Here is a 15,019-nt window from a genome sequence, read left to right on the forward strand (position 1 = left end):
ACACACACACACACACACACACACACACACACACACACACACACACACACACACACACACACACACACACACACACACACACACACACACTCAAGATCAAAAGCATTCTGCACCTGTTTCTTCTGAGTGTCCTGTTGCTGGGCGATAGTAGGTGAGAGGTCACCATCAGTGGTTTCTCTGGCAATGATAAGTCTCACATGGGAACCAGCCAGACGGAGCTCACGTGCCACTTCCTCACTGCCCATGGTGGACACGTCCACATCACCAATTGTGAGAAGAAGATCGCCGCTACGCAATCTCCCGTCCTGTGTCCACAAACACACGTCAAGGGATTTGGCCACACTCCTTTTAATTTGAATCTGTTTGTACAATCCAAATGTCATAAATTCTAGTGTATGTGTATCCATGACAATTCTCTCATACCCTTCCAGCTATACCATCAGGTAGGATGGTTTTAACCATGGTGCCAGTAGTCCTCCCTCCAACAATGCCAAAGCCCAGACCCGATCCGTCATTCTTCAACTCAATGTGATGAATTTGTCGAGGCTGCTAAACCAGATTTAAAATATAGCCATTTATTTTATAATATAACCATTTTATAATAAGTCATTTTCCATATAGCCAAATACCTTAGTTATAGCTACAAACAAAACAATTAAACATTTCCACCATTGTTGCCAATGAAAACATATACAATTCATTCAACAGATGTTGACCTTGTGTTCCCCATTAGCAGTGCATGTCACACTATATCGGGTAGGTAGTCACAGTGGAACCTGCCATTAAGAGTCTATGGTTCCCATTCGAAGTGGAACTCAACACTGCATCTTGGAGTTGATGCTAAGGGAACGTTCCTCGTAAGCCTGTTACATGCCGATTTTGGCTACTGCAGTCATGTGATCTCACAGGATCGCCGACAGAGTATATAAGGGTGCCTAGAAAAAACCTCATCAGCTTCTCTGTTTTCAGGAACCCCGTTGTTTGTCAGTGCGTTTGTTAGTGGTTTGAAGTGAAAAAAAAGATTGTCGAAGTTTAGGAGATGTCTCACGCCGTGTCTGAGATATATAACGCCTGATGATGGCCACGATCTCTGCGTTATATGTCTTGGTTGCTCCGCACCGGGTTGCCTCAGCAGCAGCGGGACCTAAACCATGGGGTGCAGATGCCTGGCTCCCATACTCTTTAAAAAGAGCAGATCTTTTTAAAGAGTTTTAAAAAGGCTTCCAGATCAGGGCAGATTTGGAAGCCCGCTCAGCGGCTTCTTCCGATCCGGCAATGAGTATGCTAATTGGCCCAATCTAGTTTTGAGGAGCTAGATGTTATGGGAGTTGAGGCGGATGTATTGAGTGAACCTGTCTTCTCCCTCACTTCCATATACAAGGAGCTAGTGGATGTAATGACCAGTGCCATGGCAAAGCTGAAGTTAGATTGGTCAGTTGAAAGAGTGGAATCTGGATGAGCGATTCCTTGTGGTTCATAAGCATCCCACTCCAGTGAGCCTTTCTGATGATGTTATTTCTAGGCACCCTTACATACTCTGTCTGTGACATCACCTGGCTGTAGTAGCCAATCAAAATTTCAGAGTTTTAATCTCAGACTTTTGAAACCATTTACACATTCACAATACCAATTCAAAAGTTTGGAGTATGTTTTAAAAAAAGAAAATAAATGAATACTTCTATTCAGAATCAGGATGCATTATATTGATTAAAAGAGACAGTCAAGACTTCTACACTGTTACAAATGCTGGTCTTTTGTGAAGGATCATGTGACACTGAAGAGCGGAGTAATGCCTGCTTTGAATTCAGCTTTGCCATCAAAGAAATAAATGACATTTTAAAAAATCTTTTAAATAGATAAAGTTAATTTAAAGTGTATTTATAATATTTAAAAAATGAGAGCTTTATTGTATTTTTAATTTTAAATGCAGCAATGCATAAGATAATTCTTTCAATTTTTTTTAAAAATCTTACCAATTCCAAACTTTTTAACAGAAGTGTATTATAATAGTCTTGCTTATAGGAGAAGGCTCCATTTTATCTTAATTGTAAAAATGAAATCTTTCAGTGGAGTACTGTCACATGAGACTGCTTTCACGGCAAACACCAATCCTATCAACCTCACATAAAAAAGCTAATGTATAAAATTTAAAACATTAGATGTAATGCATTTGTGGTTATGTAATCAAATAACTGTGGATCAGTAACAGATTTAAGCTGTGTTTCAAAGTGAGGCAGCTATAAGGCATAAGTATAAGATACAGTTCAGGATATGAAGCAAAATATTCTTCATAATCAGGCTTTTTTACACATTCTGGGAAATTCAAAGATATAATAAAGATGAAAAAAAAAAAACTTACACTGAATTGTCCATCAAGGGCAGAGAGATTTTTGGGAAGAGTGTGGCTCATCTGTGGGGGGCTGAATGATGAGGTTGGTTCCCTGGCTATAGTTAAGGTTACCATGGAAGCAGCTTCCTGAAGAATCTGGACAGCTTGTTCCTGTGTTACAGAGGATTCAAACAGCTTGCCGTTCACTGCTAGAATCTGATCAGCCTCATGGAGACGTCCATCACTAAGACAGGAGAATGGGGTAAAGAATGGTTTCAAATCATCCTAAGAATAATACGATTCTAATCAGTAAAGTTTTGCTATACTGAATGCATCCTTGTCAGTTTATACCTGTATGCTACAGAGTCTGGTTGAATCTTCTGTATGAAGATACCTTGACCTCCACCGCCTTCAGTCTCCAAGCCAATAATGCTGATGCCTAAAGCACTTTCACCCTTCTCCAGATCAAAACTAAGCACAGACCGACCCTGAAAGAGCAATACATTAATTGGGATAAGAAAGAAGAACAGATTCAATCTGTTGGTTTTAGGAGACAGTAGTACTGAAATTATAGTATTTATTAAAAGAATGCATGATAACGTATCCCAGTTGGTTTTAACGGCTTGTGTTTCCAGTTTAGAGGCACAGGATGAGAGGATGTTTAGGGTGTTTAGAGGAACAGTACCTGGGCCATGGACTGCAGCACTGAAATGTCCTCTGTGATGCAAGGGTCAAAAGTCATATGATTGGAGGATTGACATCGGTCATAGTGCCGCTGGGCCGAGAGGTAAGAATCTCTGTATCTCAGAGTGCATGAGGGGTGGGACTTTCTCACACCATCCGCATCATCACTCACAGACTGAGGCGGCGGCGTTCTGGGGGAAGCCTGTACAAACAAACAGCTAGAGTGATGTAGGTAGCTGGGTTGCACCAGCAGTTTGCAAGCCCTTACTGGGATGTAAGTTCGGATGTAAAAATTCACACTATTAAGACAGGATTTATCAGATTAGATGGTGTTTATCTTTACTGATCCTTGTGCACTTTAGTTTTATCTATCTATTTATCTATCTTATGGTAAAATCAAAATTGAGTATAACTGATAGACAGGACACACTATAGATAAATAGTATAGTAAAAATAGTATATTTACATATTTAAATAAGTGATCAAATATTTAAAAATTGCAGAAAATACAGAAAATACTTTATAACGTTACAAAAGATTTCTTTTCAAATAAATGTTGTTCTTTTGATCTTTCTATTCATCAAAGAATCATATCACAGTTTCTTTAAAAATATTAAGCAGCAAAACTGTTTCAGAATTGATAATAATAAGAAATGTTCTTGAGCACCAAATCAGAATATTAAAATGATTTCTGATGGATCCTGTGACACTAAAGACTGGAGTAATGGCAAAATTGTAAAAAAAAAAAAATTGTTTATGTATTTTTGATCAAATGAACAAAGCTCTGCTGAGCATAAGATAATACATAAAAAATACATATTATAAAAAATCTTACTGACCCCAAACTGACAGTAGTGTATTTTTGTTTAGGGGCAACGTAACAAAGAAAGTGCAGTGATTAGATCAGTTTCATACCTAGAACCGTTAATAGCTCAATTTTTCACATACAGTAACATTCTCTCAAAATATAAACAAGGGTACATGTGAACATTGTATCATATGTCTAAATGACTGAAGTCAGTCGGTTATAGCATTACCTCATTATTGTAATTCAGTCAGTTTGCCAACTAACAGTTTATTCCAACCTGGTTGGTAGCTTGCGTAAATATATTTAATTTAAAAAAGTGGGTTACATTACAATGTTTCAAGTTTAATGGTGAAAAGCACAAATATTTTGTAGTTCACAAACCAGTGCAATCGCTAAAATTGATTTAAAAAATAATGTTATTTCTTGGAGATTTACACAGTTACTGCTGTTACGTACTGCTCGGAGACACAAAGGTTGAGGATCCAAATGCAGTTTATTTGAGTAATTCAGAACCATAATCAAACACAGGCAAAGGGTCAAGCACAGGAAGGCAGTCCAAACAAACAAACAAACAGGCAGGGGTCAGAGGCAAAAGGGAATCCAAGAAACTGACAAAAATCCAAGAACCAAGAGACAAAACGAGGTAAAACGAGGTAGTTAATAGTCTTATTGGCCTGTTTAGCAGAGCCATTCATAGGACAAACAAAACAAACCATAACAATTGATAAAAGAACACGTTTACACATGATAATCTTTTTAGATGATTAGATAATTGCATTTGAAAGATTTGACTTTCAGTAAAAAATTTGCAATAGATTGTAAAAGGTGTTTTTATGCATGTTTGACCCGGGTTTTTGTTGCATTTACACTGTTCTGACCACTAGGGGTCACCGTTGAGACGGGTGGCGGATTGTTTCGAAGCCTCGGCACAATATGGCACATTTAATTCAACAGTTTCAGTGTTTCACGAAGCCTCGATCTGCCCACCACTAGTGAAAACCAGGCTATTATAAGGCTGTTGCGTCGCACAGTAAAGAACTTATCTGAAGCAGCAGAAAGGATCAGCAACTGGCTGTGGTTGAGACGGAAAGATTCTAGCTGGCTGTGTACAGGCCGCCATGCTACGGTTTCGTAGAATTCTTGAAAACTTGAAGAGTCTGTAGGTTATTTGTATAGGTTGTATAGTATTTACAGTCATTACGTTCCTGTGTATATTGCGTGAATGACGGGTGGTTGGGCAGATATTGTGTTTTGCGGTAGGTGGTATGCCATACGGAACCGTTGACACTGAAACTGCATATTAACGCACCAGTGGGGCTCGACAGCCTTATTCAAACGGGTTGGCGCGTATGGTTGGGTTGCGGAGAGATTGTGAGATTGTGGTTAGGTCTCAGCAGCAGGAGGGATGTAGAGGTCAGTAAGCTGGGCGGAGTTGAGTGGGGGACGGAGGGGGGTGACTCTGGGACACCAGAGTCACTGTCGAGCCCTCTTGAGGTGTCGTGGGCTAGTCGACGAAACACTGAGGACGGAAGGTGTCCACTTGAAGACCCTAGAGATGTCCCCTACTCAGCTCAATCCAGACGGTTGTCATGGGGGGACCGCACTGTGGTTGCAGCCGTTGTGTGTGCTGACGCGTGTTAACACTAGACAGAAGGAGATTTTCATCACCATACAGGTCCTTCTCAAAAAATTAGCATATTGTGATAAAGTTCATTATTTTCCATAATGTAATGATAAAAATTAAAGTTTCATATATTTTAGATTCATTGCACACCAACTGAAATATTTCAGGTCTTTTGTTGTTTTAATACTGATGATTTTGGCATACAGCTCATGAAAACCCAAAATTCCTATCTCAAAAAATTAGCATATTTCATCCGACCAATAAACTAAGTGTTTTTAATAAATAAAAAAAGTCAACCTTCAAATAATTATGTTCAGTTATGCACTCAATACTTGCTCGGGAATCATTTTGCAGAAATGACTGCTTCAATGCGGCGTGGCATGGAGGCAATCACCTGTGGCACTGCTGAGGTGTTATGGAGGCCCAGGATGCTTCGATAGCGGCCTTAAGCTCATCCAGAGTGTTGGGTCTTTCGTCTCTCAACTTTCTCTTCACAATATCCCACAGATTCTCTATGGGGTTCAGGTCAGGAGAGTTGGCAGGCCAATTGAGCACAGTAATACCATGGTCAGTAAACCATTTACCAGTGGTTTTGGCACTGTGAGCAGGTTCCAGGTCGTGCTGAAAAATGAAATCAGATGGAAGCATGAAGTGCTCCAAAATCTCCTGATAGCTAGCTGCATTGACCCTGCCCTTGATAAAACACAGTGGACCAACACCAGCAGCTGACATGGCACACCAGACCATCACTGACTGTGGGTACTTGACACTGGACTTCAGGCATTTTGGCATTTCCTTCTCCCCAGTCTTCCTCCAGACTCTGGCACCTTGATTTCCGAATGACATGCAAAATTTGCTTTCATCCGAAAAAAGTACTTTGGACCACTGAGCAACAGTCCAGTGCTGCTTCTCTGTAGCCCAGGTCAGGCGCTTCTGCCGCTGTTTCTGGTTCAAAAGTGGCTTGACCTGGGGAATGCGGCACCTGTTACCCATTTCCTGCACACGCCTGTGCACGGTGGCTCTGGATGTTTCTACTCCAGACTCAGTCCACTGCTTCCGCAGGTCCCCCAAGGTCTGGAATCGGTCCTTCTCCACAATCTTCCTCAGGGTCCAGTCCCCTCTTCTCGTTGTGCAGCGTTTTTTGCCCCACTTTTTCCTTCCCACAGACTTCCCACTGAGGTGCCTTGATACAGCACTCTGGGAACAGCCTATTTGTTCAGAAATTTCATTCTGTCTTACCCTCTTGCTTGAGGGTGTCAATGATGGCCTTCTGGACAGCAGTCAGGTCGGCAGTCTTACCCATGATTGCAGTTTTGAGTAATGACACAGGCTGGGAGTTTTTAAAAGCCTCAGGAATCTTTTGCAGGTGTTTAGAGTTAATTAGTTGATTCAGATGATTAGGGTAATAGCTCGTTTAGAGACCCTTTTCATGATATGCTAATTTTTTGAGATAGGAATTTGGGGTTTTCATGAGCTGTATGCCAAAATCATCAGTATTAAAACAATAAAAGACCTGAAATATTTCAGTTGGTGTGCAATGAATCTAAAATATATGAAAGTTTTATTTTTATCATTACATTATGGAAAATAATGAACTTTATCACAATATGCTAATTTTTTGAGAAGGACCTCTATGGAAAGAAGCGTAAATGGATGGAGAAGCATAGGTTACTGTAAAGCTATGTCTTAGTTGGTGCTTATCTTGGCGAAAGCCGAGTACAAATCAGCATGAAGTTTTAACATCTACTCTCGTGTAACGGAAATCATAAAGTGAGCTAAACAGGATAATGAGACACAGGTGAAAGTGATAATGGATGATGGTCTGGGCAAAGGATTATGGGGAATTAGTCCAGTCATTTTAAGCCAAAATGGGGGTCAACCTTGAACAAATTGCAAAAGAAGCAAACTCAACTGATTTTGTATCCTCAATATGTCCTGAATAAGGGAAAAAAGCCCTGAAGCATCCCATTAGGGATTATTATTCACGCCCTATTCATTCTTTTTCTCACGTGAATAGGGTAAAATTTTTAACCTTTAGATATCACCATGAAAATTACTGAGTTGATTACTTACATCAAGACAAACAAAAAATGTATTACAAGTTTTTTTTTAAATTGTTTGTTAACATGGACAAACGGTGCATAATCTAGATTATGCACCGTTTGTCCATGTTAACAAACAATAAAAAAAAAAAACTTGTAATACATTTTTTGTTTTATATGTGCTAATTTGCATAAATACCCAAACAGACCTGAACATTGGGTATAGCCAGGTGAAAATGTCTTGTTGAATCTTGTTGACATATAACAGTAAAAGACTTAAGGTCTGAATGGAACCCATTTAGGCTACCCCTGAACATTAATACATAGAGGCAGGAAGAAATACTTTAGAAACCAGCCTTTATTAATTATTATTGCTGAGATGGGGTTTGGGCATTGAGTGCATTGTGTACGTAATTTGATTTTTTGATCCAGACACTTTTTATTTTACCTACCTTTTGTCTTCTGCATTCTCCTTACCCTTGTCTCCTGTTCTTCCCTCAGACTCATCCCCCAGAAACAGTCCCACTGACCCAGCCCCAAACCCCATCTCTGCAATAATAATTAATAAAGGCTGGTTTCTAAAGTACTTCTTCCTGCCTCAATGTATTAATGTTCAATGGTAGCCTAATTGGGTTCCATTCAGACCTTAAATGTAAGTCTTTTACTAATATATGTCAACAAGATTCAACAAGACATTTTCACCTGGCTATACCCAATGTTTAGGTCTGTTTGGGTATTCATGCAAATTAGCACATATCAAAAATCAAAAACCTTGGAGTGATCTTGGACTCTTCACTATTTTTCGACAAACAAATTAGTGCTGTTATTAGAGGAAGCTTTTTCCATTTAAGATCATTGCAAAGTTGAAGAATGTTCTTTCAAGCAAAGATTTAGAAGTTGCAATTCATGCATTTGTAACATCACGATTAGACTATTGCAACTCTCTTTATTGTGGTCTTCCTCAATGTACACCATCACGATTACAAATTGTTCAAAATGCGGCTGCAAGACTTTTGACTGGGTCTTAAAAAGAGGGATCATATTTCTCCTGTTTTGGCATCCCTTCACTAGCTTCCCATTAAGTTTAGAGTTGATTTTAAGATCCTTATGTTTGTATATAAGGCGTTGTCTGGCTGTGCACCAAGGTACATTTGTGATCTTATTGTGCCATACTGTCCTGCTAGGGCACTTCGATTTTCAAATAACTTGCTTTTAAATGTGTCACGATGTTGCTACAAATTAAAGGGTGATCAGGCTTTTTCTGTCGCTGGGCCTAAGCTTTGGAATGCTCTTCCTTATGTGATGTCTGCTCCTTCATTGGATATTTTTAAATCTACTCTGAAAACACATTTTTATTCTTTAGCTTTTGGAAACTTGTAATTGTTGTTTTTATAGCGTAGTTCTGCTATGCACTATGTACAGCACTTTGGATCAATTTGTATTGTGTTAAATGTGCTTTATAAATAAAGATTGTTGATATGTAATTAGATTATGCACCGTTTGTCCATGTTAACAAACAATTTCAAAAACTTGTAACACATTTTTTGTTTGTCTTGATGCAAGTAATCAACTCAGTAATTTTCATGGTGATACCTAAAGGTTACATTTTTTACCCTGTTCACATGAGAAGAAGAATGAATAGGCGTATGAATAGGCTATATTTGGGTCTTTTTAGAAACTTTCCCCTAATGGGATTCTTCTGGGCTTTTTTTTCCCTTACTCAGGACATATTGAGGATACAAAATCAGTTGAGTTTGCTTCTGTTGCAATTTGTTCAACCTTTTTTCATAAAATTACTGGACTAAATGGGGTCTGTGGATGTGTTGTGATTGTCCAGGTTGGAGTGCCTTCTGATGATAATCCCGGGCACTCTCACTGGTGATCATTACAGTTGCAGACTACAATGCCTGCAGGGCATTTCTGTCACTTTCTACTTGGTGTGTCGCGGTCAGGTTTAACATAGTAAATAATCTTAATTAAAATATAAAAAATGCAGATTTGTTTCAGCAAAGGTAATCTTTAGGGGTTGGGAAAAGAAAATCCATAGCTCAGTATAAAAAAAGAGATGTCAATGGAAAGTCCCCACCATTACAGAAACTTCTGGTGACTTGTTGACCCCTGCCTCTCTCTCCTTTCAGTACAGATTAATTGGTCAGCTCAGGTAAGTAGCTTATACAACCCCAGTTTGGTCCCTGCTGCTGTTTCAAAGCAGTTATCTCTCTAAATACATCAGACACAATACACACAAACACAGACACCAAGGATATGCTACGAAATTAGACCAAATATACAAATCTATGTTTCGATTTAGAATTAATACATTGCATACATTTTTATGACTTTTAAGGTACTCAATCTCTAGTTCCAGTTCAATTATTTGTCAACCAAATGACAAATATTATGGATGTCAAGTTTTGCCTGTGTTAGTAACCATGACACTCATTAAAATTCACACCTGACTATAGTCTTTGAGATAATCATCATTGTGTATTTAAGTTCTTCATTTCTTCCAGTTTTTTAATCATGTGTCATGATTACATGCTATTTAGGTTGCCTTCTTTCCCATGGACTATTTGAGTTTGTTTGACTAAATACATACTTTTGTTTTTAATCTTTTGCATCATGATTATCTTGCCTGAGACGTGTCACGTGACAATGGATATTTCAGAAAGTTTGCAAAAACCACTGTACAAAAATAAAGGTCTTTTATGGCTGACCATATGGCAAAACAGCAGGATAACAGCACAGCTGGCAACTCTGGTTTTATTTCTGCTCAATTATAGTTAAATCCAATAATTAAAATAAGTGTTTGAAATATAAATATATTTGTTGTTTGATTTCAGCTATTTTCCTTTATATTTAATAGTCTCATTACATTTGTTCACAAACACGTGTGTGAAAAAACTAGCCTGTTACATCAAAGAAGTTAGCAAGACAGGAAGTGATAGGCTTGATTAAAGAATGACTCATAAACAACTTAATATAAAGCTTATGATTATCCATGGCAAGTGGCCTGACCAATGCACAATAAGCACAAGGATTATCTGGTATATAGTTTTGCTGAAGTAGCTACACCTCATGGCACATCAGTAGTACACTCACAAAAATGCAGTTTTTCGTGACAAACAGCCAGTTTAGAGCGTTATTTATTGAAGTCGCTCATCTGGCGTCTGCTGCTCCTCTCATTTTGGCCTGCTAGAAGATTCTAAAAAATCAATTGTAGTTGTACCGAATAAATCTCAATGTAACATCTACTGTATCTATTTTTATGATGATTTCGGAGAAGCTAAATTACCTGAGCTGCTCTTTGAAACCTTGGGCTAACACAGGCTATTTTCAAAGGATTATTTCCCATCATTATCCTGCACAGTAACACACTCAGAGACACAAATACACACCTAATTCACATACTGTGAAACCAGACCACCTTTCAGACCCATCACTCTATCCTTGAATAACCTCTCATATCTTCTGGGTTTCTTTGACCTCTTTATGCTCTGGAAATGCAGCCCCCTAGTTCATTATGGTTATTACACTGGGAAGAGTAAAAGATGTCAAATACAAGCTCAACTAGTAAGTCAATGCATTCAACTATTCTTACAGGAATATTCAGGAGCCCAATACGTTATGCTCAATTGACAAAATTTTGGGATAATGATGATGACCACAAAAAATTATTTCGACTTGCATTTTATTATAAAAAGAAGAAGAAAAATCAAGGGTACAATATGGCACTTCTAATGAAAGTGATTTGAACCAATCATTTTATAAAAGCACTTACAGTAGGGGTGTGGTCACGCTTAAATTTGTACAGTGACACATGCAGTCATCTCAAACGGAAACCGTGCTATCTGGAATTCCATGCGAAGGACGTGAAAGACGAAACATTTCTCCACATGGATATTGCATTGAAGTCAAGTTTGTTAGACTTAACATGAAAAGTTACTGTTGACCAATACAAAGCTGCACAGTTTAAAAAGTGACCCCTGAGTGAGTGATGTTTCATGTATCACTGCACTATTGGCTTGCAAAATTTTGAATAAATTTAGCTGATGTGACTTCCGTTTATTATTGTGAGCTGTTAAAATCAGAATTTTTACAGTTGCTGGCATTCCATTGTTATTGCAACAAAGCTGTAAAAATGGGCATATCTTTACTTTAGAAAAGGTTAGTATACTTTTTTTCACACTAAAATCATAATATTGAAAAAACATAGATATTGTTTATGTGTCGTCATTGGATGTACTATTGATACAGTGAGTATTTTGGCCCCATTTCCATTGTTTTTGCAGCAGTCACACAATTATTTTCTTTTCTTTTAAGAAAAGGAGGGACATGATTACACCCCAAATGGTGTCCATCGAGCTTGGCACGTAATGAACCCGAAATATTCCTTTAAAACAGGTTTGCATCATGTTTTATTTCAACTAAGAATAGACCCTGAGCCAGACATGATGTAGAAAGACAAGCTGTGAATCAAAGCGCTGTTTGCATCAGGGAATATTTGAAATGATGCTGAAATGTACACGTCCATTTTCTAAAGCATTTAAACACCATAAATGATTTATAAAGTGGACTTGCATGTAAAATTCTATTTCAAGTAATAGTTCTGGAGTTGAATATCAGCATAAAATATTCTTTTGTTTAATGCACTTCACATCTGGGTACTAAGGATTAGTTATGCTAATGAAAGAGACGTTAGAGGTTAGCTGTATCGTTATGCCACTATCATCAGCCAATCAGATTTAAGAACTGCAATCATATTTTTCTTCTAATTTGTCATAATGTGATCATGAGAAATGTATTTACAAGGATTAATAATAATTTAATATTTTATTTAATTTTTTAATTACTATATGATGGTAAAGCCCACTCCTGCAACAATGTGTGCCTGATTTTTGTCATGCACTGGGATGATGATGCTATATTCTCTGACCTGTTGTTGCTGATGCTGTTGTCCAGTCTCTTGCATGATGAGTATCTGATGGAACAGAGGACTCTGTAAGACACTCTTGAGCAGACTGAGTTTTTCCTCAGCAGGCAGTTCTCCCCTCTTCTTCAGCCTTTGCTGCAGACGATCCACTGCCAGCAAAGCACGCTGTGTGTCTACACATACACATAATGACATGGACACATGCAATGACATCAGCTCCATACCTTACACCAGAGTGTGTACAACAAGCTGCATTTGATATTCATACAGATGATGAACTCAGATTGAATGACACACGCCATGGCTAAAAATAATATTGTGTTAAGAGTTCATACATACCCATCATTTTCAACTATTTGAGTATTGAATTACCACCACTCTCTTTCTGACATCTACAAAAAAGAGAAGCAAATTAACATCAGATATAAATGTCAATCAAACTCTTGAACATGTTCAAGATACAAATCAACAAAAACAAACAGATTTGTCACTTTCTCATCCTCAAGAGGGATTTACGTGGATTGCAGAATCTTAATCACTGGTAAGCACATGCACACCTGACAGTCCTTACCTGTGACGTTTGGCAGTAAGTGAGAGTGACGCAATTCGGCAGTCTTTATAAGCGATGACAGGCTTTATGAATTGTACTGACGGTTTACTTCATATCTCGCTGATGCTCTGATAACGCCAGCTGTAATCTGTTATTCATGCTGATGTAATCTGGGTTGGAGACTCGCGCCTCTACGGGAGGTTCTCGCGGTCGGCACGCGCTCATCAAGTACTGCGCGAGCACTTGTGTTTGCGCTGCGCTGCTCTGGTAATGCGCTTACCGGGGAAGCTTAGCAGCTGTAAACGGACTTAAACTGTGAACGACGGTAATTACCCGGGACAGATGTCCTTACAACCTACCTGATAGGGTTTTCAGCGCCTGGTGGTGGGCGGTGTTGAGCACAACAATAGTAATGGAAAACAAAGCAGGAGGGTTATTTTAAACGGGCGAATCACAGTGAAGCGGATTGATGTGTGATAGATGTGTAAATACGAATATAAATATGTAACAGCAGTAGCCTAGTTCTCGACTCAACCAGGTGGCCTCAGCAAACTTCCAATGGCGTCGCAGAAAAGTTATAGCATACCCGCTACTGCAATCCAGCATTTTAACGTTATTTTTTCCACCGTTCAAAATAGGCAAGTGTGGTGTAAAATATTTTCAATATAGCATTAACAATTTTAGGGTGCACCGTGCAAATTATTATGACTTTTTATGGAGTGAGGGAGCACAAATGAGGCCAAAGAACAACGAAAAGGGGTTACGTTTCAGTAACCACAAAAGTTATTTTACAAGTTAAACGAACAGAAATCGTCTGTGAGTGAAGAGGTAACCATAGAAACAGATGCTCGATTGTTGTCTCCATCGGATGCATAATATGCATAAGTAGGCTACTTTCATTATTTATCAAGTTATTATAGATTTACACCTTACAAATATATCACAACAATCGTTTTGTTTAAAGCATATTCGCATTACGTTATTAGCTATTTAACCCTCATGGCGGACAAAAAAAGGTAATCAAATATGCTAGGCTAACGTTACTTGTTATCCATCATTAGCCTAATATAAAAATATCTCCTAAACAAATTGCGATTAAAAAAAAAGTCTGTTATAGTAGGATATGTCATGTAGGTTCACACGATAGCTAAAAATAGGTAAAATCAGCATTTTATGGTTCAGGTGTAACTGACAGGTGCGATATGCCTTCCCTTGAATGTTTTATCGCTTGCTGTCTATCAGTCTTATTTCGTTTCGTTCTCTCTCTGTGTCGTAAAGATCAATATGCTGATTTCTCACCGCACATTTACCTTCAGATCAACAGGTTCCCCCCGCAGCTCTTTCGCGGACGTCTCATCGGATGACGAAAAGCCCGGGGTCTCTTTTAAACATTTTCGAAAGTCGAAAGTCGCATTATAGAGGCATCCAACATTATTTCGACAGCCTAGGGTTTGCATGAGAGTGATTACCGACTGTCAGCGCGCATGTCCGCGATGCGCCTTTGATCCTCGTGAGTTTAATGTAAATGGATGCCCGGGCCTCTCCCCCCTCATTTAATGAAATAACACAGACATCAGCTCGCATTACTAATGCTATTACTGCTCCACAAAATAAAATTCAGCAATGTGTTATTTGATCTCAGGCCTCACTAAAACCGATGGAAGCCAATGTCAACCAATGTGTTTAAATTCATTAATATCTTGGTTTAATTGTAATTATGAATATCGAATAGACCTAACTGCACGACCATTAGGCTATACGAAAAAGGTTCCTTGTGTCCCTCATATACGCCTATAGCTCCCAACATACCTGTGACTTTATTAACAATGTAAATTCAGAAAATATTCCCTCATTTTTTCACATTTTGTTGCAGCCATGCTAAAATATATATTTTTAAAAATCACATCAGTCTACACTCCATACATCATAATGACACAAACAAAACAGATTTATGATAACTTAGTGAATTTATTAAATAGACAAACTGAAATTGACATAAGGATATATTTATTTGGGTGCAACCCATACATTTTTTAAATGTTTCTACTC

General features: G+C 38.4%; 1 protein-coding gene across 1 annotated transcript in view; it reads right to left on the minus strand.

Annotated features, from left to right (window-relative positions):
- The window catches only part of LOC143711855 (multiple PDZ domain protein), a 62,706-nt gene extending 48,279 nt beyond the window's left edge, over positions 1–14,427 (minus strand). The window contains 8 exon segments of the mRNA XM_077203938.1: positions 114–305; positions 424–549; positions 2,360–2,573; positions 2,681–2,817; positions 3,015–3,215; positions 12,424–12,593; positions 12,760–12,812; positions 14,270–14,427. Of these exon segments, the coding sequence (XP_077060053.1) occupies positions 114–305; positions 424–549; positions 2,360–2,573; positions 2,681–2,817; positions 3,015–3,215; positions 12,424–12,593; positions 12,760–12,812; positions 14,270–14,427 (1,251 nt within the window).
- Between the last annotated feature and the right edge of the window lie 592 nt (positions 14,428–15,019).

Source organism: Siphateles boraxobius, unplaced genomic scaffold, assembly GCF_051911475.1.
Source record: "Siphateles boraxobius isolate OS27281-9 unplaced genomic scaffold, OSU_SipBor_1 119, whole genome shotgun sequence".
NCBI lineage: Eukaryota > Metazoa > Chordata > Actinopteri > Cypriniformes > Leuciscidae > Siphateles > Siphateles boraxobius.